The sequence below is a fragment of the Neovison vison genome, chromosome 1, assembly GCF_020171115.1.
Source record: "Neovison vison isolate M4711 chromosome 1, ASM_NN_V1, whole genome shotgun sequence".
In the NCBI taxonomy this organism is placed as follows: domain Eukaryota; kingdom Metazoa; phylum Chordata; class Mammalia; order Carnivora; family Mustelidae; genus Neogale; species Neogale vison.
The window spans coordinates 225,166,365-225,192,467 of NC_058091.1; the positions used below are offsets into that span (position 1 = coordinate 225,166,365).

At 35.8% G+C, this 26,103-nt stretch overlaps 1 protein-coding gene across 2 annotated transcripts in view; it reads right to left on the reverse strand.

The window, feature by feature from the left end:
• IPO11 (importin 11) overlaps positions 1 to 26,103 on the reverse strand; it is a 214,048-nt gene that overhangs the window by 57,566 nt on the left and 130,379 nt on the right. The window contains exons 25-28 of one of the 2 annotated variants that reach the window (XM_044224016.1): positions 25,557 to 25,652; positions 24,719 to 24,832; positions 18,203 to 18,324; positions 248 to 356 (exon numbers count right to left, since the gene is read on the reverse strand). In XM_044224016.1, coding sequence (XP_044079951.1) covers positions 335 to 356; positions 18,203 to 18,324; positions 24,719 to 24,832; positions 25,557 to 25,652 — 354 coding nt within the window. In that variant the 3' untranslated portion in view covers positions 248 to 334. Of the gene's footprint in view, positions 1 to 247; positions 357 to 18,202; positions 18,325 to 24,718; positions 24,833 to 25,556; positions 25,653 to 26,103 lie in introns of those variants that run through there. The other variant, XM_044224008.1, reaches the window with a different exon arrangement.

The following is a 26,103-nucleotide window of genomic DNA, read 5'->3' on the forward strand; positions in this document are numbered from 1 at the left end:
TCGTTCCCAGAAAGTAACGCTCTCAGTATTTTCCAAATGTTTCCCATTTGTGGTTACTTTATGCCAGGCCATCATTAACGCAGTAGTCTTGTGGTGAATATGAAGAGATTTTATAGCCCAAGCTCTGGATACATTTGTTGAAGATGTAACACAATTTGTAAAGTCAGTCCACTTAATAAAATGCAATGCTCTGCCACGCATGGATGGGGGATTCTGACAATAGATGTTTAGCGTAATGGCTGAAGATGCTAGCCAGTCGCGAAGGCCCAAGAGTTTGCAGTTACATTCCCAAGGATTAGAATTTGCCTGAAGATGAGTCAGTGAAGACAATGGCTTAAGGACCCTTGGATGTAAGTCTGTAAGATTATTAAATGACAGATTAAGGATCTTCAAAGATGCTCCCATGTTTTCAAACGTATCATTATCAATGCTGATTATTCTGTTTCTATCTAACTTAAGGTAAATTAAATTCTTTAACAAGCTAAATGTGTCAGAATTTAAATTTTCTAAATTATTATGACTTAAGATCAAATGTTTAAGATTATTAATTCCACTAAACCCATCCCTAGCAACATTTTGAATTCTTGAATTTTTCAGAAGGAGGTACTCCAAGTTGACAAGTCCTTTAAATGCAAAGGGCTGTATTGCTTCAATATGGTTATGAGACAAAGAAAGTCTTTTAAGGCTCTTAAGTACTTCAAAAGCATTTGACGGTACTTTTGTTAAATTATTACCTTCTAGATACAAACAATCCAGGTTTCCAAGATGTTGAAAGCCTAAGTCTGATATCCTCAAAATTCTATTGTTTGATAAATCAAGTATCCGAAGAGCAATCATGCCAAAAAAGGTACCACTCCCCAGGATAGTTAGGCGATTCTTTTGTAGATTTAAGTACTGTACTGAAACTAAATCATTAAATACTCCTCTTGGAACAAAAGCTACTTGATTAGACTGTAAATACAAAGTACGAAGATTGGAAAGTCCCTCAAATATTCCAGGATCCAAGCGCTTCATAAAATTATTATTTAGATATAGAAAATATAGATGCCTCAGCTGAACAAAAGCTTTTGGATGCACATACGCAATGTGAGAATTATCCAAATACAATGCTACAAGAGAATGAAGTCCTGTTAATTCACCCTCATTAATGTGAGATATATTGTTTCCAGTCAGATACAGAAAAACTGTACTTTCAGGAAAATTCTTAGGAATACTTGAAAGGCCTATGTTACGGCAGTTAATATGTCTCCCAGTGCAGAGCTGGCAAACAGACGAACATCCAAGAATCTCTTTATGTAATAAGAATAGAAGATAACAGGTAACAAGTAGAAAAAGTCGTAGGCAAGGCAGAGAAAAATGTAATCCACACATAGCCCTGTTCTTGTTTTTTCTGTTCATATCAGAATTGGCTATAAAAAAAGAAGGTAAAACTTTAAATCATCAATAAGTTCTCAAAATTATAGTGCTACATATAATAATAAAAATTCTGTATTCTTTTATTTTTATTAGTATCAGCCAACAATACTAAATATTATCAACTGTACTATGGTGATAGCATAATATATGAGTTTGGAAGGTGTTCTAGGATTAAAACCTCCAGGCCATTAATCCACTGCTTGACAAAATGATAATTTAAATTTAATGAACTGCAAAACAGTATGTTTGCTAAAGCTCATTTAAAACATTACAACTGACAATAACAAAAGTGACAAATGATGAGGTAGGGATAATGGTCTTTGGAAATAATATGTCCCTTTACCAAATTAAATTTAGTATCAATTAAATATTATAATTTATGAAACTACAAACTCACTACACGAAAGCAATTAAACTCTGAACTATAGCTTTTCACAAAAGCAAATTATTTTCCATTTCAGTTAAAAGTTTATATGTAAATAAATAATCTTACCGAAACCAGGAAATTCGTATTATTGACACTCGGCTGATTCGAGTAAAGGTTTTCTTTCTAAATCTGAAGAGCGACATTTCTAAACTCCATTTCTTTCTGTGGCACTGTTGACCTCCACCCCTCCACCTTTTTTTTTCCTCTCTCTTTTTTTTTTGAAGTCACAGTTTGCTCAGGAAACACCACTCTTCACATTGGTTCCTCCACAGTCAGTGTGTAAAACAGAGGTTGCCATGGATACAGGAAACTGAGAGACAGGAAGTAATTTTATCTGTGTTTCCAAAGTATTGTTGAAAGGAAATCTCAGGAACTTATTTTTTTCAGAAAGCAGTTAATTTGTGTTTTCCTAACACACATACCTAAACATCTAATTTAAAAAATAAGTATTTTTAAAGGAAATGTGAAAATTTTAAATATTCAGAATGAACAAACTGTAGCCATCAGCAACAGATAAATTTTGAATAGAAAAAGGTGAAATAAAAGATAAAATAATATAATTTTGGGTAATTTTTTTCAAATGTATATAGTATTTACATTTCTTTGAATACATATTACAGACTAACTTTGTTTTACTCCTTAAAAAAAAAAGGAGCAAAAACAAGAAATTTAGAATGGTGAACATAAATGTTGTTCACTAACCTCTCTGCTCTTCCTTTTTAACTTTTTAAAGAGATTTTTGGATACAAAAAATATTGAATATCACCAACAAGCACCATAATTTATTAAGGTTTACACCTTGCATTGCAAAATGACAAAAAGTTGCACTGGCAAAGTTTACCTTTGGCAAGAAAAGCTGGGGAGAGTGAAAGGGACACTTCAACTACTTTTTAACATATATACATCTGAAATGGTGTGAATCTATTAAATAAAAATCTGTGTATACTGTAATATTTTAGGGTAATGATTTAAGAGTTAACTATAAATTGCTTATATTATATATTGTTAGTCATTATTTTTCAAAAAAGCTCAGTGTTTAGGCTTTCTAATTCTGACTTTTGATTATTATTACTAATACTCTGATAATACACTTAAAATACCAGTAATGATATACCTATAATTGTATAGTAACTCCTTCGTTATTAAAGTATCTTTCATATCGGGGCGCCTGGGTGGCTCAGTGGGTTAAGCCGCTGCCTTCGGCTCAGGTCATGATCTCAGGGTCCTGGGATCGAGTCCCGCATCGGGCTCGCTGCTCAGCAGGGAGCCTGCTTCCCTCTCTCTCTCTCTGCCTGCCTCTCCGTCTACTTGTGATTTCTCTCTGTCAAATAAATAAAAATCTTTAAAAAAAAAAGTACCTTTCACATCAAGATAACAATATTTCAGATAATATGAGTTATTTCCCTATTAAATATATGGTAAAGTACCCACCACTTTCTATGACAATAAAAAATCAGAGGTGCATACTAGGTAACAGATCTTTTATCAAAATGATTTATAAGTTTCACAACTATCCTTTGTGGCCAACAACTGTTGTTGCTACTGAATGAAGAAATTGGTAGATTACCACCCAAAAAACCCCATATCAGATAAATGACATGAATTAGAGTAAAGATGGAATAAAAGCTAGGTTTCTCAAATCCATTTTGTGTTTAGGGTTTTCACTTACATCAAACATAGTGAAGGATTTTTCAATTGTGTCATACAGTTTAGCGTTATGATGGGGTTCTGGACCCCATATCCCAAAATATGGCACGGTGGCATAGAGAATACTGAGAAAAAGGCTAACTGTGAAGGACTCTCTCTGATCCCTTCCCTACCTCCAGCCACACCCTCATACCACTTGCCCTTCACTCCTGAATGAGGTCATAAAAACTTCATGTGAGAGGTGCCCTCAACTGTAGTGGGAGAAAAGGAGCATCTTTATCTCTGAAGAAAAAGAGACGCTGAGAAGAATCCAAAGAGGCTTGCAAAATTTCCCTGTTTGCTAAACTTACCTCATACCCTGTGCCCTACTCTCTCATTCCACGACTTTCCACTCTGCCTCAAACCTAGCATAAAAACACAGATTTGGGACATGTAGATGGGTCAGGCAGTGAAGCATCTGCCTCTGCCTCCAGTCATGGTACAGGGTCCAGGGATCAGGTCCTGCATCCAGGTCCCTGCTCAGTGGGGAATCTGTTTCACCCTCTGCTATTCCTCCCACCCACCCTACCTCACTTGTGCTTTCTTCCGCATGCTCTCTCTCTCTCAAATAAATAAATAAAATCTTTAAACACACATACACACACACACACACACACAATTTTACAATCCTCTTTGGGTCTTCACTTCCTTTTGAGGGCTCCCATGTCATATAAAACTTAGCATTAAATATATATGCTTTTCCCCTGTTAATCTTGACTTCGTCAGTTTAATTTTCAGACCCACTCAGGGACCCTGAAAAAGTCAAAGAAAATTTTTTCCTCCTCTAGAGTTTAGAAGAACTCATCGACATCAAAATAAAATTTAGAGTAAAAACTACAAGATGATAAGATTAGAACATTAATAAATCTTGTCCTCCATTCCAGAAATATCCAAAGCTCACAAAAATATTTATTCTTATTAGACCTGAAAATAAAATTTTTAGTAAACTACACTAAATAAAAATGACAGAATAAAATAAATTTTGTCTTTCTCTCTTTAGTTTAGGTAAACTAAAGCATCTACAACAAACAATAAATCTAAACCCAGTATCCAGAATGACAAAGTTTATTAGCCTTTCTGTTCACAGGGTTCATAGGGTTGCTGCTGTCACAGACAGAGATCACCACTACAGAAGAAAACAGAAATCAAGACCTTAAAAAAGGGTGATACAGGAACAGAGTTCAGAGACCTCCTCATCTTACTGGCTATAAGCACATCATTGATTAGAGGCACAAGTGGCCACTTAAGTTTTAGATTAGAACTCAAGTTTCTCAACTTCCTGCTGCACTGACTGGAAGGTATATGTCCCCATGCTTTAACTACTAACACTTCACAGCCAAATCACATTATTTAGGTAATTTAAAACCATCTCATTATTACCTTGTCAATTCCCTAACATATTTGGTGAAATCTTCATATGATCTCCAAGGAACAATAATGTTCCCCAATCTGAACTGTGACATTTTGATTTTGCTCTAGAGTAACACATCAAAATGGTTCCTCAGATTCCTTTTCTGAAATTGACTCATTGAATTATTTTTTTCTCTCTCTTCTTATGGAACCTTCATTAACACTGCCTTCAAATAATCTCATAGTTCAAATAGTTCGAATCCATTTTCTTTTCCATTCAGAAATTTCACAAGAAAATGAATAAATCAATTATTCTATTACCACCTTTTAAATATATACCTCCTATATTTTTTAGATATACAGCATCTACATATAAACCAACCAAGATGGGTTTACATAGAAACAATAGTTTACAATAGTGCTTACTGATCTTACAGATTTTAAAAGACCTCAAAATCAAGAGAATCAAAATCTGAAATGGTGTTTACAATTAAAAATATTCTGGTAACACTAAAAAAATATTATTTTGCTCAATGTAGGAGGAAATTTTAATGAAGAGCAGTATCTCAATACAGATAATCAGTTGCAAGGGAAAAGAACAGTAACTACACAGTGGAGCAATCAAACATCTTCATGAGAATTAATATCATTAATGCGAAACAGGTGGACACCACGTGCCAGTGGATGTGGTATTTCAGGAAGGACAGCATCAATCACTTAGGTAATATCCCAACCGAGGATGCATAACTGCAATCTAATCAATAGAAATCATCAGACACATCACAAATGAGGAATATTCTATTCTGGGAAAAGAAAGCGAGGGAGGGAAACGAAGAAAAGGGCTGTATTCTTCAAAAATATTAGTCACAAGAAATAAAAACTCAGGAAATAAGAGAGACTTTTTTTTTTTTAAAAGATTTTATTTATTTATTTGACAGAGAGAAATCACAAGTAGACAGAGAGGCAGGCAGAGAGAGAGAGAGGGAAGCAGGCTCCCTGCTGAGCAGAGAGCCCGATGCAGGACTCGATCCCAGGACCCTGAGATCATGACCTGAGCCGAAGGCAGCGGCTTAACCCACTGAGCCACCCAGGCGCCCCGGAAATAAGAGAGACTTAAAGAGACTATAAAGACATGACAACTAAAGGCAATACCTAATCCTACAATGAAGCATTTAGGAGCAAAAGACCATAATCTATTCAACTTACATGCAAATTATTCTGAAAATAAAGCAGCAAGTGTGTGTGTGTGTGTGTGTGTTTGTAATGCATGCATACACACGAAATGGACAGGGGTGAGGGCACACACTAACAATGTCCAAAACATCATGCTCCTGAAACTAGAAATCGGTGAGGGAGACAGTTAACTTAAAAGCATTAGATTATGCTGAGTGAAATCAGTCAAGCAGAGAGAGTCAATTATCATATGGTTTCACTCATTTGTGGAGCATAACCAATAGGAGGACAAGGGGCGTTAGAGAGGAGTAGGCAATTTGGGTAAATTGGAAGGGGAGGTGAACCATGAGAGACTATGGACTCTGAAAAACAGTCTGAGGGGTTTGAAGTGGCGGGGGGGTGGGAGGTTGGGGTACCAGGTGGTGGGTATTATAGAGGGCACAGCTTGCATGGAGCACTGGGTGTGGTGAAAAAATAATGAATACTGTTTTTCTGAAAATAAATAAATTGGGGGAAAAAAAAAAAAAAAGCATTAGACACCCAAATGTCCTTCGAGAGCTAAGGTGATAACTTCCATGCAATGGAATACTACTCAGCAAAAACAAAAACAAAAACATCAATATTCTAATGACACATACAACAGCTTAGGCAAATATAAAAAGCATTATGCTGCCTGAGAAGGCCAGTCTCAAAAAGTTATACACTGCTTGATTGCATTTATATCACATCCTCTAACAGACATAATTACAGTGAAAGAAAACAGATGGGTGGGAGCTAGTAGTTGGGAGTCAGGGAGAATGGGATTCCCAAGATATAGTGCACAAGGGAGTGTCCTCAGGTGATGAAGCTACTCACCTGTGTTCTGACGGCGGTGCTGGTCGTGCAATCTACACATATGAAAATTTCTATTAATGTATAACCTCCCTTGAAGTCAATTTTACTCTATGTAAATTTAACAAGGTTTAAAAAGAGTCCTTATATTTTAAAATACAAATAAATATTTGTGGCTAAAAAATAAAATACATATGAAAAACTACTAGACCAAAACTTGTTTGATTTACAATCACTATCAGTTTTTTTTTTTTTTTTCCACTATCAGTTTTATAAAGGAAAAACAAGAGTGTTCTGGAGCTACCGGAAAGCATGTCAATTCACAGTCTATCAAGATTCTGAGGCATGAAAAAGCTGAGCACGTTCCAAAGAGAGAGAACGGCAAGCATGGCTGGTAGAAATGACTGAGAGAGACCAGGGTGGAATAGGGCTCAAGAGGTAAGGCAAACCCCGGCTGGTTGTCCCATGGAGACCACTAACGGGTTTTGAACTAGAAGAGGAATAAGATCATTTCTGCTTTTAAAATATGGCTGTCATCTTCTCTGTGGAATATGGCTTGGAGGAAAGAGGAGCCTCCTAAAGGAGGCTAATGTAACAGCCTAGGAAGAGTAAGTGGAAGATACTGGAAATGGAGGGTATGGATTTGAGATATATTTAGAGGTGCAGTCAACAGCTTTGGTGATGGATTACATGTGAACAGCGAGACGTCACGTTGCCAAAGACAATTTCCAAGTTTTTGACATGAATAATTGGGTGTTCGGAACTATCCAAGACTGAGAAGAGAACAATGCATTGGTTATTAAATATATCCAATTCAGGCATATTATTGCGAGCCTATGTGTGTCAAACATTGTGCTAGACTCAAAGGATACTAAAGATAAAATCTGTTCCCTGATTTCAAGGAACCTAAGGTGTTCTGTGAGAGATTAACTGTTCATGATATTATTATCATCATGATAATAATATCCTGACCATGCAGGGTATTCTATAAGCGAGTACCCTATGTCTGGTGTTAAGCAGAGAAAAAAAAAAAAAAATCTGTAAAACATTATCATCACCACAACCAGAATTTATTTACACTGAGCATACACCACTTCCTAAGCATTGTCCTAAGTACTATACATGCATTATGTCAACTTAATACACAGAACAATCCAACAGTATAGCTCTATTTTATAGATGAGGGTAGAGATATGTTAAGTACCTTGCTCAAGATCACACAGTGATTTCAGGAGCCAGAACTCAAATCTACACAGCGTGGTTCAGAGCCTAAACCGTAAGCCTTTCACTATACGCCCTGCACACATGGGTCCGACCTCCAAAAAGCCCGGAGGTAAGATACATAAAAAGCACAAAAGCAGAGCAAGCAATACATGATAATGAATGTATGATGCAGTCTAAAAATTTTAAGAAGGAAGAAATCGCTTTTAGGCTGAGAAACTGGAAGGAGTTTGACAAATGAACAAATGGAAGACAAATAAAAAATGTCCAAGGATGGCAAAGATTTCAGGTAAGGCAACAAAACTGTGGCCCTTTTACCACCCAGAATTCCACCTGCTTTCTCCAGTTTCCTTTCAACCTATAGTCTCTTCTCCAAATCTTTTTCCTGGATCTCTAATAAATCTGGGGATTTAAGGGCTCCATTGCTGATGAATGTTAACAAGAAGAGCACATGCTGCTGTTTCGCTGTACATTCTATGATTATGTTCAGTGGCAAATGCAAACTGAGGGTCAACTTTACACAACCACTCTGTACAGATGAGTCAATGGAAGCTTCTTCCAGGGCTTCCCGGAAATAACTGCCAGTTTCTCAAAGGTGAAAGAGAAGCAACAGGAATAATGAATGAATAGGAATAATGAGCAGAGTGAGCACTGGCAGGCATGCAAAAGGTATCTGCATGCAACAGCTGCCAGAAAGGCAATGTCACATAAATAGAAGGTAAAACATGCATCTGAACCCAAATTTAGCTCTCCTCTCCATCATGATGTGTATTTTTCTCTCTGAAACTGGTGGAAAGAGTGAAAGCAGAAGCTCAAGGAAAAGAATCCCCTAATAAACCGTATCGCTCTTCAAGCGGTAAGGGTATATTAGCTACACAAGAAAAACCAGAAAGTACACAAGGATTCGTGATTTTACTCCTTTTATACCCTTGTTGGAGACAGCTACTCTGTCAGTTATTTTAGGCCTAGACTTGATACTTCAATCTCGTTCACAAACTTCTCTTCATCTCACTCTACTTCAAAGTCATCTGAACCATAATTTTGGTCTCTTGGGTGATATGTTTACAAGTTTAATGCTATACAATGGTTGCGGGTTTGTTAAGGGTACCAAGGTCTGTAAGATGACTGCCACCTTATGAAAAGTTCATCAGAAGCATTTATCTAATTTGTAGATGGGGTACCGGTCCTAGATGAGAGGAAGACATTGTAAGTATAGTCTCATATTCACATGCATTCAGAAACTTTCCTTAGTAGTTAGGACAGGAGACAGAAGACAGAAAAAAAAAAAAAGAGTTGCTCTAAGATCAAGGGCACACTGAATAGTATGTCCTAAGGGTGCCAATGGGATGTATCACCAACACACAGGAGGGTGCTCTAGCACTTAACAGGAATCTTTAGAACACTGCTCAGTGTTAGTTGTGTCAGTACTGTAGGCTTTATAATTGGACAGGAATGTAGGAGCATTTAGGTTCTGCTGGAACCCAAAGTAACTCTTACTAAAGTAACTTTACTCTGCTAGAACCAGAATAAAGTGAATCTTTACTGGAAATGAAAACCAAAATGGACTATTTCCATTCAAATTCTAAGGTAAGGGAATAGAAACACTTTCAAACACTAAAAAGGATGGAACTTTTGCAGGGAAAGGGGAAGAAAGGAAGACTTCAAAGCACTGACAGAAAAACTGAAGTTCAGCTTTAAGAAAGGAGTGTTATAAATGACTATAATCATTCAAAAAAAAAAATTACCAAGCCCAGGAATTAGTAATTTATCTCTTTTTTCACAAAACTGTTCTGTCTACAGATAAAGGTAGTAAAGCTGCAATTATGGCCCCAATTGTTCATCTTCCTAAACCACCTTGTCTGTATCCTCCAGCTTCTATTAGATTAAAGCTAACAAAATTCAGTATATGAATATTAACCAGCTCAAAAGTAGGCATGTTATTCAATTTCTGTTTGGGAAGAAAACCAGCCTATAAATTCACAGCAAGAACCAAAAAATACATATGCATAGCCTAGTCAAAAAATAAAATCATTAAAAGCTTCATCACAGAGGGATTATCCCCAGTTGAACTGAATGATCATAACCAGTAATTACTACAAACTATATTAGATTCCATACAAAAGAAAACATTCTAATCCAAATATTCATTTTAAAAAGCTAAGGGTATCTCTCCTATTTATAAACCACATATTCAAAGGGAAGATGGAAAATAGAGCCTCAACAGCTGAGGTTCTGAAATTTCCAAGTATTATTAGACACGTTTTAGTCTCCTTATCTAACAAGGAGAGAGAGGTATATAGTCACCATTCAATATATCCTATAATGACTATTATTTTACGATTGACTCTGGAAAAATAAAATTTCTTAACTTCCCCAATGAAACCTCGCTGCTCCTTTCCTCAAGTTACTATATAATGAGATGATATAAACTGTGAGAAATCAGTTCAAGTCAATCTTCAGGAAAAAAGCAGCAACAATAAGAGCAATCACCACAAAACTAAAACCCTAGACTCTAAGTTTCACGAGAGCAAGGACTGCAACCATTTGGCTTCTCCTAGTCACCGCATTCCACTGACATTCAGGTCAGTATTTGATAGAATGGGAGAGAGAATGATCATTCAGCTAAGGCGTAGGGTAATCACTAAGGGTGCTTTCTGCCACTCTGACTCTGAACTTAGTATACTGTAGAGCACACCGAAATAGCTCAGCCAAGCCTGGATCATCTTGGCTATCAACCAAGGCTATCAACCTTGGCTATCTACAAGAAGTAGAGGAAAAGCATGGTTTCCATTAGGCAGTCTTCTCAGACTGCTCTAGAAGACAAACACAACAATCTGACACACAGACAAAGCACAGCTTTTCAGAAGCAACAGAGACAATGTAACTTTAATTGGTAATTTGACTTCCAGTAACAGCTCAACCTAGTAATGGAAACCCATTCATAAAATCAGACCTATACAACGTATGAGAATCTTTTGTTTAAAATTACCCATCTCATGGGGTGCCTGGGTGGCTCAGTGAATTAAAGCCTCTGCCTTCGGCTCAGGTCATGATCCCAGGGTCCTGAAATAGAGCCCCGCATCGGGCTCTCAGCTCAGCGGGGAGCCTCCTCCTCCCTCTCTCTGCCTGTTTCTCTGCCTACTTGCGACCTCTGTCTGTCAAATAAATAAATAAAATCTTAAAAAAAAATAAAATAAAATTACCCATCTCTCAAAATGAATGAATACATAAATACATAAAATTACTCACTGCTCTAATCTACTAAAAGATACATTAGTAATTGAGTAATACATTAGTACTTGAGACTTTGATTAATCAGTTTAGAACCAGTCTTTGAGACCCTGGTTTTTTTTTAATTGAGGCAGATAATTAATATAAACAAATGTGTTCACTTATATTTTTTTACTTCAAAATTAACTCATTACAATGGAAATAACAAATGATGCAAAAGGATTTACTTAGTGTTTGTTGAATGCCTGAGAATTTATTTATACTTTATTTGTATACCCTGTGCATATTTTTTAATTGTAGCAATTCAGAACAATATAAATGGTCTTATTCATTATAGCAAATTGATTTTCAGACTGACTTCCCAAGTGTTAGAACAAAAAGTTTATAATAAGAATGAGTGAATTTTTATTTAACTGCAAAGAAACCGAATTATATATTTGAAATTTTTAAAAAAGAACAAAAATGTAATTCCAAATCCCACAATCTCACACTACCTTTCTCAATTTATAAAAGTATATTTAATGTTCAAATGACAACTGTAAATTTTAAAAATACATCCTTTTCAAAGTAAATACATCAAAATTCATTCCATACTTCTTTTTTGAGTAAGGGTATTAACAGGCAGGTATGCAAAATTTGTATAGATTTAAAGTATGCCTAAAGTAAGTCCATTCAAAAAACTCCTAATTTGCAACAATACTACAAATCAGAGTTAGGTACAAAAACTCTCCTTTTTAAGATTGCTAAATGTGAAAATGTTTTATCGAGTATCAATATGACCAAACTGAAAAATTATCTGGGTACTACTTCAAGTAGTACTATATACAGTGACCAAAAAGTATGCTATACTTTTTCCCAGGGCTAACAAACTGAGAGATCAAGTAAGCTTAGTTTTTCAGGCACAAACATTCTTTAGAAGTTCAGACAAATGTTATTTAGTTGGGAGAAAAAACAGCACACTATTATAGTATAAGTATATTAAATTTATTTTTCATTCGTTAAACTTGCTGTGGACCTACTAAGGTGTTAAGCATGCTGCTAAGAACAAAAGTCGGTTAATATTTGGTATATTAATCATGCCTCCTTATCTTTCCATATGCTGATGGTTTGACCAATGGGGCCTTTATGACTCTGGAGAGGCTGACCCTCCCAAGGTTACCCAATTCAGAGAGACAGTAAAAGACTGCCTTCCTGCATAAATTACACGAGCAAACCAACTGATCCATAGCCCATATACGCAGCTACCTCTTTCATGAGGCTCTAACATTTGGGTCCACTATCCCCCTGCCTGTAACAGACAACGTGCAACAGTGCCTACTCCCTACAGCCTACCAAAACTATTAAAACTAGCCAATCCTAAACCACCTGACCCTTGCTTTCCCATTCCTTTCCATGGAAACCATATTTTTTAAAAGCTCTTGCCCACACTGTGCCCTCACTCCATCTGCAGACCAACCATGGTGTTTCCTTGTGGTTCTGTGTGATGTGGCATGCATCCTCCTCTTGGGAACTGTGAATGACAAAGTATCTTTCAATGGCAATTATCCCCTGATCTGATCGCCTCACCGTATCTGACTAACAACCAAACCTGCATTTTAAAGCACTCAGGACCTACTAATGACACATTCATAGTTAGTAATGTCTACTCAACAAATAAATGAATGAATAAGCAAAGACCCAATGCTGGCAACAAGGAGGAAAGCAAACATCAGATGAAAATTTAAAGACCTGAATCCTAGCATTTGCAATATATGACAAGTTGGGCAGCAGCAAAATGGATTAAAATAACTTCCCCACAAGACGAGTAGATTATCTTTAACAGTATTGTTAGATAGAAACTAATCACTGCACAATTCACGGAGAATAAAACTGACTCTACCTTGAAGGCCTTGTCTTTCCAGGATGCATCTTCTACTCTCCATCCTTACTACTCTCAAGCCCTTGCTCTAATGCCTTGAGCTGGGGACAGGGGTGTGGTGAGAAAATGAAGACTACATAACAGTACATGCCTCCTTCTGGAAGTGATGAAAATGTTCTAAAATCAACTGTGGTGATGGCTACAATACTCTGTGAGTTTTCTAAATATTACTCAATTGCACACTTTATGTGGGTAAAATGTATGGTCTATGAATTACATCTCAATAAAGCTGTTCCCAGACACGATGTTTCTAAAGCATTTTTCTTGTGAAAGACTAAAAAAAACTGAGAACCAAATTTTACTATAGGAAAGCTACTAAAATCTGCAGTCAAAGATTTACAGATAAAAGAAAATACTATACTAAAGAATACGTGACATAGAAGTAAAAAATGCTCTCTACTGTAAGGGATGAAAATTAAAGTCTATCATGTTGTTTGTTTTTTTTTTTAATTTGTTTTAAGTAATCTCTATACCCAACATGGGGCTGAAACTCACAACCCTGAGATCAAGTCACATGCTCTTTTCTTTTGACTGTGCCAAACAGGTGCCCCAAAAGTCTATCATGTTAAATACTCATTTAAAAGTGGCCAGCTTAAACAAAGCATAACTCAGGTAAAACAACATGTCTACATTTTAAAAATTATAAACCTGTCTTTCATTTAACCATGTTTAAACTATACCAAAATATTACTCTTTGGAAACTGTTATCTTGATTTGACTAGTCTAACGTTTTAAGAGTTGTAAAAGGATTTATCTTAGAAAGTATCTTAGAAATTTCTTAAATAAAAATAAATTTCCAAATGTGGGTATTATATATGCTAATTTTGAGATAAACGAGAAATATGGAGAGGCACCAAGTGTCCAATCCAAGCAGGTTTAGTAAATCTGACACTTCAGGAGTTTATTATAAAGGCAATTTCTTAAGTAGGTAATAATTCTGAATACAAAGTGCCATTCCTTGGAACATGTGTGATTAACACACAATTTTAAAATAAATAATGAATAGGTGTACAGATACTCAATATACCTGAAACTGTACTGAAGTAAAAATGAGGGCATGTACACACGGGGACTTCTACTTTTAGAACTCTGTACCACAGTAAGTGGATGAAAACATGAGAAAGGAAGAAAGGGATGAAATAAAAACAGCTAACCCCATCTATCCAGGCAGTCTGACCTTGCACACATAAACTCACGTAATCTTTACAACTGTCTCATTAGGAACACAAATACATTTTAAAAACAAGGGAACTTAGCCTCAGTTAATACAAGTAACACAGTCATCAGCAGCAGCAAGTCACCAGTGGCACTGGGATTTCAGAGTGGCTCTGAAGTCTGGAGTTTTTACCAAATTTCTGAACAGAACTAGTGGATTAGGGTAAAGGAGAGTTTAATAGTTTCTCAAATGGCCATTCTTTAGAGCAGTGATTCTCAAATGGAGGTTAGAAGTTCTACTGGCATCTAAAGGGCAGAGGTGCTGCCAGATACGTTACAAGGTGCAAGGTAGTTCCCCATAACAAATAATCATCTGGGGGCACCTGGGTGCTTCAATCAGATTAAGTGTCTGACTCCTCTGATACCAGCGAAGGTCATGATCTCAAGGTCCTGACATCGAGCTCCTTGTCCAGCTCCACATGGGACGTGGAGCTTGCTTAAGATTCTCTCTCTCTGCTTCTCCCACTCCTTCTTTAAAAAAGGAAAATCAAAAAAAGGGGTGCCTAGATGGCTCAGTTGGTTGAGCATCCAACTCTTGGTTTTGGCTCTGGTCATGATCTCTGGGTCCTGGGATCAGGCCCCATGTTGGACTTTCTGCTCAGCAGGGAGTCTGCTTGAGGATTCTCTCCCTTTCTCCCTTTACCCCTCCCCCTGGCTTGTGTGTAAGCACTTCCCCCCTAAAAATCTTAGGAAAAACACCCAAAACCCAAATAACCATCTGTCCCTAAATATCACTAGTACTATATGTGAGAAACCATGCTTTAGAACAGTGTATTTCTGCATTTGAAAATCTGTTATAGTAAGAGAAGAAAACAACATTTCCCAATTTAGATGATTAAAAAAATCACCGTGAACATTATTTACTCGATCTACTTATTTCAGGAAAAGAAAATGTTAAACTCCAATGTCTAAAAGAAATGCAGAAACAGAAAATTGCTATTACATGAGAGATTAACCAGGTATTATTACTGGGGACGCAGAAAGGGGAAAATTCCCCCAAACTCCAACAACTCTGTAGTAAAGTGGAGGAAAAGTGATAAAACAATAAAGCTGTCCTAAAATCCCACATTACCTTCCACTAGAAATGTGAATATAAATCTAAATCTTTTTAAGTTCTATCAGGGACCAATGACTATGTGGCAAACTTACACAGCAATTCAGTTTTTTGTTTGCAGATCATTACATTTTCTGTATCTATTGAAGTTTCTTTAGTCACTAAGCCAACTATAAAGTTCAGTAATTTTTCTTTAGAATTCTATCACTACATTATTTAAACTTTCTTGGTACCCTTAGGATGACACGAATTCATTGGTGTCCATAAGATTTTCCTAATACTTACTTTATTTTTAAAAACAAGATCTGATCTTCTTATCACAACTATCTTCTCCCAACTTTTCAATCTGAAATCTTCATGTTTAAGAGAATTCCAAGTCTTATTAAAGTTCTGCCCCTCAATTTAGACAGGATGACATGAGACATCTGCCCCTGCCCCCTACCATGGTCTATTCCTGACTTTAAGAAATCTTGTATTTTCCTGAGAGAAGCTGACTATTTTGGCCACTTTAGTGTTTTTTTGACCACACACTTACATAAAATAAAATATTAAAGCAAACAGTTGTCTCATAAAAAATGTTAAACAAATATGCTTTAGATACAATTAGATACCCTTCATTTATTTATTTATTTTTTTAAAAGATTTTATTTTTATTTCCTTGACAGAGAGAGATCACAAGTAGGCAGAGAGGCAGGCAGAGAGAGAGGAAGGGAAGCAGGCACCCTGCTGAGCAGAGAGCCCGATGCGGGACTTGATCCCAGGACCCTGAGATCATGACCTGAGCCGAAGGCAGCGGCTTAACCCACTGAGCCACCCAGGCGCCCCGATACCCTTCATTTAATGTGTGTCACTTCTAATTTACTTTCAGTAATTTCAGTACTTTATGTCAGAAAAAACCCTAACATGTTTTTCTAACCTTAATTTTTTTTCCATTCATTAATTTATTCCACAAATGTTTACAGAGTGCTGGCTACTGCCAAAGGCGAGGTTCTTTAACACTTCAATTTTAAAGGTCTGAATAACCTCAATCACAATTTATCCATTAAGAAAAGGAAACAGCAATAAAATACTAGGAGCTAAAATTTGGTTTTCAAAAATTAAATGCCACTCAATTTCACAGTGAGGAAATGTACCGGTCTTGTGTGTCTCTACCTGCAAAAGAGCACCATTTTGGTAATTAAAAAGAGCAAATCCTGGAATCAAGTTGCCCCAGGTCAAAATATACATAAATAGAACATACATGCCATACCGTAGACAAGTTAGTTTACATTTTTAAGTTATTTCTTTGCTCTATAAGAAGAATCATGCCTATATCTCAGAACTATATTAAAAACTGAATGAGATATTAATGTAGCAAAATATAAAGACATACAGTACATGCTCAGTAATCAGAATCTATGATTATGGTGTTAGGACAAAACAAGTACCTATGTGCTTAACTCAAACTATCATGTAAGAAATAATATCTACATTTTTAACACGGATTTCTAAAGCTAACTGGATTTATTTCACTAATTAATCACTAGGAAAGATGTGTTCGGAAAGTTCCCAAAGTCAAAACGATGTACTTTATTTTTCTCATACAAAATCAAGTCTTATGACCCGCTTTTATGCCTTTAAAATTAAAAGTATCAGAAAAAGGGGCGCCTGGATGGCTCAGTGGGTTAAAGCCTCTGCCTTCGGCTCAGGTCATGATCCCAAGGTCCTGGGATCCAGCCCCGCATCGAGCCCCGCATCGAGCCCCGCATCGGGCTCTCTGCTCAGCGGGGAGCCTGCTTCCCTTCCTCTCTCTGCCTGCCTCTCTGCCTACTTGTGTCTACTGCTACTGTCTGTCCAATGGATAAATAAAAAGTCTTAAAAAAAAAAAAAAAAGCACCAAAACAAGAAAAAAATTCAAGCAGATACTGCAAAACTCCACAAAGGTAAAAATAAAGAAAATAGATATTTGTGTCTAATGCCCAAAACAAAGCATTTTGCATTTGCTTTACAGAAATGAGAATTTTAACAAAGTTTGTAAACTATAATAAAATGACTTCATCAATGTAATGAGAAAAAAAGTACTTGCAAGCTTCTTTAAAGATAATCCAAAATTGGGGTGCCTGGGTGGCTCAGTGGGTTAAAGCCTCTGCCTTCGGCTCAGGTCATGATCCCAGGGTTCTGGGATCGAGCCCCGCATCGGGCTCTCTGCTCAGCAGGGAGCCTGCTTCCCCCCTCTCTTTCTGCCTGCCTCTCTGCCTACTTGTGATCTCTGTCTATCAAATAAATAAATAAAATCTTAAAAAAAAAAAAAAAAAGATAATCCAAAAAAAAAAGATTATGTAACATTCTTTTGAATTATGAGGATGATCCTTTTTATGAACTGCTATTGATATATTATTCATCTTATATTTTAAAATGACCCAAAGAAGTCTAATAAAATCTGATTATAAAAAAATGAAAATTCAGACAAAAATTAAATTATTAAATGAATTTGACCAAGTTGAACTGTAGTGCCCACCACTCCCATTCACGTCTTATTAGATCTAGACCAATATCTTTTCCAGCATTATCTACTAACAAAATGAGCATACATATACACAAAACAATACTGCCCAGCAACATGCAGCAATAACAATGGCAAAAAAAAAAAAGGTGATAATATTTTGATGTTTTAAAAAAATTCTAAAAAATATTTGCTCACCTATTATCAGACGGCAGAAGAGAGAGCAAAGCCAAAGCTGAAAGTTTTCTTCTTTCAGGCTGTGTAATGTTGTCCATGCGATCAACCCACATTTCAATCATATTTCCCAAAAGCTGGTCCATCTGACAAAAGAGCAAGAGGCATCTCACGATATTTGAAATGCTAATTACTTGTGGATAAGTACTGTTAAAGGCTAAAACCTCGTAAGGCATGGTTGAAGTTCAATTCCAACAAACCACAGAATTGGAATACAAGAAGCTGGGACCAGCCTTGAGCTGGAAAGGAATAATCTGAGCAAAACAAGAAAATGACTCTAATTAATCATGGGATCCAATTTATTCTGAGAGCTAAACAGGCTGTTCAAAACCAAGAGATAGCCGATGGGCAGTTTTAGTAATTTCATTTACTAAATCACCAATCCAATACATTCTTCCGGTACTAAAAAAGTAAATGCATTTTTCAAAATTGTCAACTTGTACTTAGGTTATAGTTATTCAGTTAGATGATGAGATATTTAAATGTTTAAGGTGTAGTTTGTTGGACTGATTAATTGCTACTTTCAGAGGAAAGGGCAGGTTGCAATCTCAACCTGCAGAATTTCAAAGAAAAATAAACCAGTTTCTAAGTCATTATATGCAATATTAAAAATAAATGAACAGGGGCGCCTGGGTGGCTCAGCGGGTTAAGCCGCTGCCTTGGGCTCAGGTCATGAACTCCGAGTCCCCGGATCAAGCCCCGCATCGGGCTCTCTGCTCAGCAGGAAGCCTGCTTCCTCCTCTCTCTCTCTGCCTGCCTCTCTGCCTACTTGTGATCTGTCAAATAAATAAATAAAATCTTTAAAAATAAATAAATAAAATAAATAAATAAATAAATGAACATAAGGGGCACTTGGGTGGCTCAGTCAGTTAAATGTCTGTTTCCACTCGGGTCATGATCTCAGGGTCCTGAGATCAAGCCCTGCATTGGGCTCACTGCTCAGTGGGAAGTCCACTTCTCTCTTTTGCTCTGGTCCTCCCGCTGATTACACACTCTCGCTCACACTCCTTCTCTCAAATAAATAAAAATCTTAAAAAAAAAAAATCAACATAATGCAGAAATAGAAAGTTTGCTGGTTAATTGTACCTATCAACCTTATTTAGGCTAAGGTGTCCAGTTGTATGGTTAAATACCAGTCTAGATGTTACTGTGAAAACATTTTGTAGATATGATTAACAGGTACAAAGAGGTGACTTTAAAGAAAAGAGATTACCCTAAATAATGTGAGGTTAGGCTTCATTCAATCAGATGAATTTTGTCTTAAGACCAAAAATTAAGGTTTCCCAGAAAAGAAAATATCTTGCCTCTAGACTGTAACACAGAAATCCTGTTCGAGTTTTCAGTGTTGCTAAAAACTTAGAATTTGCCAGTCCTCATAATCCTTAAAATAAGCCAATTCCTTAAAATCACTACCTCCCTACTTCCTCCCGCCCATTCTCTCCTCTCATTTTCTCTTGTCTTTGTGTGTGTGTGTGATGTATGTACATGCAAACACACACACACTAGATTCTATTTTTTTCTGGAGGACCCTGACTGATACACTGATACACTTAGGATCTAGAAAGTAAAACACAACCAACTGTAGTGTTCATACAGACTGAATGTGAATCTCAGGGTTTGCCTCATAAACACTTGTCCACTTATATAAATGTACACATTTTAAAAAAACGCATTTAATATCAAAATCTCTACCTCATGAATGCTGGTAACTTAAAATCAATCTAGAGTTCTCATACTTTTCTACTTTTATGCCTCTACGTATTTTCCAAGAAATACTTCAACATTTTTTTAAAAATATTTTATTTATTTATTTGAGAGACAGAGATTACATGTAGGCAGAGAGGCAGGCAGAGGGAGGAACTATCTTGTTAATTCAAGATAGTTATTTATACTTGAGCTCTGCAAACTAGGTCCTGCATCCTAAGATGCCACAATGGACTGACAGAATATTTACAATTATTTGCAATTATTCAGAGAAACACAGAAATATCAGTCAGATACTACAAAAACTGCTCCTTATGGTGACTTCCTATCTTTACAAAGTATTACCTAGCTATCCAGGTAAAACAAAAGTGAAGATGGAGGACTCCAATCTGATCCTGAAGTTTGCGAATCTGAGTGGTGCTCACTAGGCACATATATTTCATTAGTGAGTACTCGTAGATATTTAAGAATGAAATAAAGATATTATTCTTTCTTTAGACTTTTGTGTATTATTTTTCAATAACTACTAAGTTATTAGGACAAAAAATTTGTATTAAGCTATTTGGACCCAACCACTTAATAGAAGGAACTGTTAGATATTTTTATTTCTTTTGGCCTATGAGCACTGTGAATATATTACAAACACACTAAGGGAACCATGAAACACAACCACTTGGTAACTTCTGATATATACCACTTGTCTTCAATTCATATTTCATTTGGAAACAAATGGTACAGATGCTCTCCAGACTTACTGCAATTATTATCCAGTAAGCAAGATTTTAAAAAGCAAACCACTATCCATTATAAAAGCAAATATCAAGTCATCATTAAAGTTTAATAGAGTCAACCAAAGCTATAATAATGTACCTGGTTGAAATAAAGATTCAATCAGCATAGAAAGATATCTCTATTCTCCACTTTTATTTATAATTTATTTATCTCCTTCATTATAAAAATACTTAACAGCACAAAACAGTGAATTTGTGGGGACTTTAATCAAACAAGCAATTAGAACATAGGGATCAGCAAACCTTTTCTATAAAGGGACAGTTAAGTACATATTTAAGGTTCTGTTCCAGTACAAAATTTGGGGTAACTTTCATGTGTCAGGAAGTCCTATTATTTTTTCAACCAATAAGAAATAAGAAAAACCATTCTTTATTCACAGATTTGATAAAAACAAGCAGCAGACAGGATCTGGTCCACAGGCCATACATAGTCTGCTGACCCTGGGGAACACAATGAACAGACCCAGAACAAGGATTAAAAAAAAAAAAAGGTGTGTAAGGTACAAAATGTAAGGAGGTGCTCATTCTCACCACCTCACTTGTCTCACCCAAACCCGGCCCTGATAATAAATACATAGTTCCCAATACTACAAGAACATCCAGAGAGGCCTAACTAAAACTTAGGAGACTAAGGCAAAGTTACCCAGAGGAGTTAAGCTTTAAAGCAGAATAAAATAAGGGATCAAGTTAAGGAAGGTGAGAGACTGGAAGGGAGTGTCTGAGGGACAAGGAGTGAAGAGCCTGTATGCAAGAGCTCTGGAGCAAGAAAAAACTGGAAAATGTTCTGTGTGCTGAATGGCTATCAATGAGCTCCAAAAGGAGGCTAGAAGAGGCTAAAGAAGTCACAAACCAGATTACAGTAAGCCTTGTAGGCAAACCTACATTAGAGAGGTCAGACTTACACCCCAATCTAAAGAAATCTCAAAATCAAGGAGGTTTGCAACAGGGAAGTGATAAAATTCTATGTATGTATTAGAAAACTCAATATGGTTGTTCTGAAGTACACGTTCAGTAACGTCTGAAATTCTAAATGGGACAAATAGAACAAATCTTTTGTACAAAGATAAACTCAAATTACTACTCAAATTATTCAGCTACAAACATTTTTTTTTCAAAGATTTTGTTTATTTATCCGACAGACAGAGATCACAAGTAGGCAGAGAGGCAGGCAGAGAGAGAGGAAGGGAAGCAGGCTCCCTGCTGAGCAGAGAGCCCGACGCGGGGCTCGATCCCAGGATGCCCGAGATCATGACCTGAGCCGAAGGCAGTGGCCCAACCCACTGAGCCACCCAGGCGCCCTGCTACAAACATTTTTATTACATCTTTATAATTAAGTTATTTACCCTGGAAGCATATAGAAATTATGTAAACAATCTTATTACTGAAAATGTGCATTTGCTGGACCCCCATGAAACCCCACTACAATGAAAGTAAAGAAATATAAAAAACAAAGGAATAATCCCACAGGGTCTATAAGGAGGAGCAACTACACTGGGTAAAGACAGCAACAGTGTTTGAAGGATGGTGGGTAGACGAAAATGTTAAGTGACTGGGCAGAACAGAAAAGCCTGAAACCAAGCTGCCAACCAAGGGAATAACAATCTAAGATAAACAGATCTGGTTCTCAGAACCCTGCAACCCCCAGGCCACAAAGAAGGCAGATGGGAGGCACAGAACTCAAAACAGAAAAACTGAGAATCTATACAAGGAATAATTAGAATCTTGTAGATCCCCTTTCCCACTCCCACATAAAATCAGATGACTTAAATGAAAATCTAGATCCTGAATGCTGAGACCCTCACTGGAAAAGCCCCTTCCCCCATCCCGTGTTCCGTAACACTTGTTTACACCAGAAGAGAAGCTATTCGTATAGGAGAAAAAGGGTAAAAAGGGACTACAAATACTTTGATTTTCTAGTAAATCTCTCCACAACAAACTACCATTCTTCAATACCCCAAGGATCTAAGCTCTAAGTTAGGTGATTAGTCTAAAAAGTTTTCATTATTCATTCAATATAAACAAGGAATGTTTAAAGACTGAATAACAAATGCTTAGAGGACAAACTGTTCTAACCCTGACTTGTGCAACGAGTACAGCTCTTCTCCCAAAGATATAAAATCACTCTTAATTTAACTTGGCTTACTCTACTAACTCATACTGTTTTCAAGGTTTGAGAAGAGAAATCTTTCTCTAAGATTGCTGCTTCCTTCAAAGCTCTCCAGATTTACTGGAACTCATTTATTTCCCTATTTAATTCTTGCATATATTTTTGACGTTCTTCATAACTGTGCTCACAGTCATTAGTAGCCATTTGAACTAGAATAGTATTTTATTCACTTCATCTCTACATTCAATCATGATGGCCTGACATGTCAAGTTCTTTGAGGAAAAAAAGAATGTCCTCTTTATAATGAATAATGAAGACAGAAAGGAAGTGTTCCATGAAAAGCCTGTGCTCTAAAGGAAATCAAAAGTAAGTCTGAACCAATGATAACAGCTCTTTTCCTCAATCTTTCACACTGCCAATGGGTTTCAACACTACCAGCAGTAGCCACAGTTCATTATTTCTTTTTAATATGAAATTAACCCCAATGGAGGCTGCCTATGCATGGTGCTGATGATTGTATATTATAAATACATTTAAAAGTGCTGAATCATATATTTAAAAATCGTTGAAGGTAAATTATATGTTATATATATATATATTTTATCACACACACACACACACACACACACACACAAAAACACTAAAAAAAATGTAACATAGTAGATACCTTTTCTCTTCCCACAGCACACTGCTGAACATTATCTCTGACATAGCACTCATACTGTTATTGTGAAATTGCCCATTCAAATACTTTCTCCCTGAAGGTTACTCTGAGCTTGTCAAAACAAGTGTCTCCAGTACATAGTGTAAAGTGCCTGTTCCAAGACAGATAGGAGGCAGTACACTGTGGTCACTGAGATATCAGGCTCCAAAGTTAGGTTGCTGGAGTATATAAAGCAATTCCATCATTTACTAGCTGTGTGAAATTGAGCAAGCCAGTAAAACTCTATAAGCCTCAGATTTCTCAAATGTGAGACGGAAACAAAAATACTATTATCTCAATGGGTTGTTGTGAGAAATTAACATAATACATGGCATTTATATTGTTGTTAAATATAGTTATTATTAAAATCACTCAGCAAATTTTGAACTCACATCACAGTTAAATTTAATAAAGGTAATGAAAAATCTTACCTATCTATTCATCTAAACAAAGGCTAGGATTTCTAATTAGATTATATCTAAATCTAATTCTAGAAAAACTTTGAACATTCTTAAAATTTGCACTTCCTTGTTCTAGATTTCCTTGAAGCAGTTTTGTTTCTCAAACCAAAAGATTTTATAAATTGCCTCCATTCTAAAGACATCATTCAAGTACTTCCAACTTTCTGTATCTCACAAATTTTTAAAGATTAAGGACTTAATACCTAAAAACCAAATTTAAGATAATGTATATAGTCTCAAGTAACCAACTCACTCAAGAACCTGTCTTGTACTTACCCTGGTGGCTGGTTTCAGTTACAGTTTTTTTAAAATAAACCTTTACTGAAAAAGTCACTTCCCATAATAATTATGATGGAAATACATCACATGACACTACGAACAAGTTCAGTAAAGGAATGGAACAAAAGACAGTAAATAATTTTATGTAAAGTATTTCTTTCCCTTTAAGTGTGAGTAAAAAAAAAAAAAATTGCAACCATAAATGAATCAAAATTCCATTCTACAGTTAAGCAGAACAAAAGTATTATGAAAGAGAACTAATGTAAATTTCAATTGCCATTCAGAGATTTTTTTCTTTCTTCTTCAAAATTACAGATACAATATAAGTTATTAAAGTCTTAAAATACAAAATTTTAAATAAAAGAGTTTTATAGAATTATTATTTCCAATTCTCATTGAAAAGACTGTCTTCAATTTAAGTAAACTGATTCTTACCTCCTGGTTAAATTTATGTGCCATCTCATTAAGAAGTGAAGAAAAAAAACTAGTGTTTTGTAGCAGGACTCGACCCATGACTCCAAGATATGTTGACATCACAACAGGGTACCTCTGTATAATTAAAATAGAGCACACATAAAATTATACCAAGGTATGAGTATAAATATGACTATGAACAATCACAGACATGGTAACGTTAACAGGGATATAAAATAATATTCTCCTTCAAAATCACTTTAGGATGTACTGCCAGTATTATCTGAGTTATAAATAACTTTCTAAATATATGCCATACAAGGTAATATATATGTGCTATATACATATATGTGTGTGTGTATATATATATATATATAAAATGTGGATTTTAAAGAAAAACACAGAAAGAATACTTACCAATTACTTATTTACTTATAGTAATGTAAATACTCATACAATACATGGTTATTTGAATCCACTTAAGACACTAACTTAGAAAATAATCGGTAGTATAATTACTACCATATATAATTGTAGTATATATACATATACTACAGTTAGCACTGTTCTTTCCCATTACTCTGCTTCAAATCTTTGTGGATGAATACACATGCATATAAGTGAGAGAGTTATCAAAAAAAAAAAAAGCAGCAGCAGCAGCTATAGTTTGTTGGAAAAAGAAAAGGCCAAACTGTATAACTACCCTGAAAACTACTTAATTTACTTCAAAATAATCCAATAGTAAGAAAAGTTTTTTATATCTAACAACAAAAAAGAAATAATTTTCCAATGAAGAAGGAAAGTTAAAAGTAGAACCCAGAGTCCATTACTATTCTAAAAAGCTTAAGGAAAATCTTACCTCTCCTTCTATAATACCTCTGAAAACACAGGGTAGAATCGGTTGAAACATTTGTGGACCTAATACTGGGTTCACTTTAAGGGCATTTTCCACAACCTAAAAACCAGAAAGACTCATTGGTAACACATCATAATCCAAGTCACTGCTTCATTATAATACAGGTAAAGAAAACAATGATTAAATATCACACACTAAATCTTAGAATACATACAAACATATGAGGTATCCAATATTCTAGCACTGGATACACTTTTACAAGAAAATCCATTAAAAATGGATTTGACATAAAATTCGATATGAGATGTATAATAGACACAGCTATGTATCTCACAAAGAATTATAATTAATCACATTCTAATAACAGATATCATGTTATTACATTTTCATTTTAAACAAATAACCCTTACAAAATGGTACACTAATACAATCAGCAGAAAGCATTTCAAAAGTGTTGGCTTTCAAAAGTGAGGCAAATATACGCAATGGGGATAAGTCTCTTCAACAAATGGTGTTTGGAAAACTCAACAGCTATATCCAAAAGAATGAA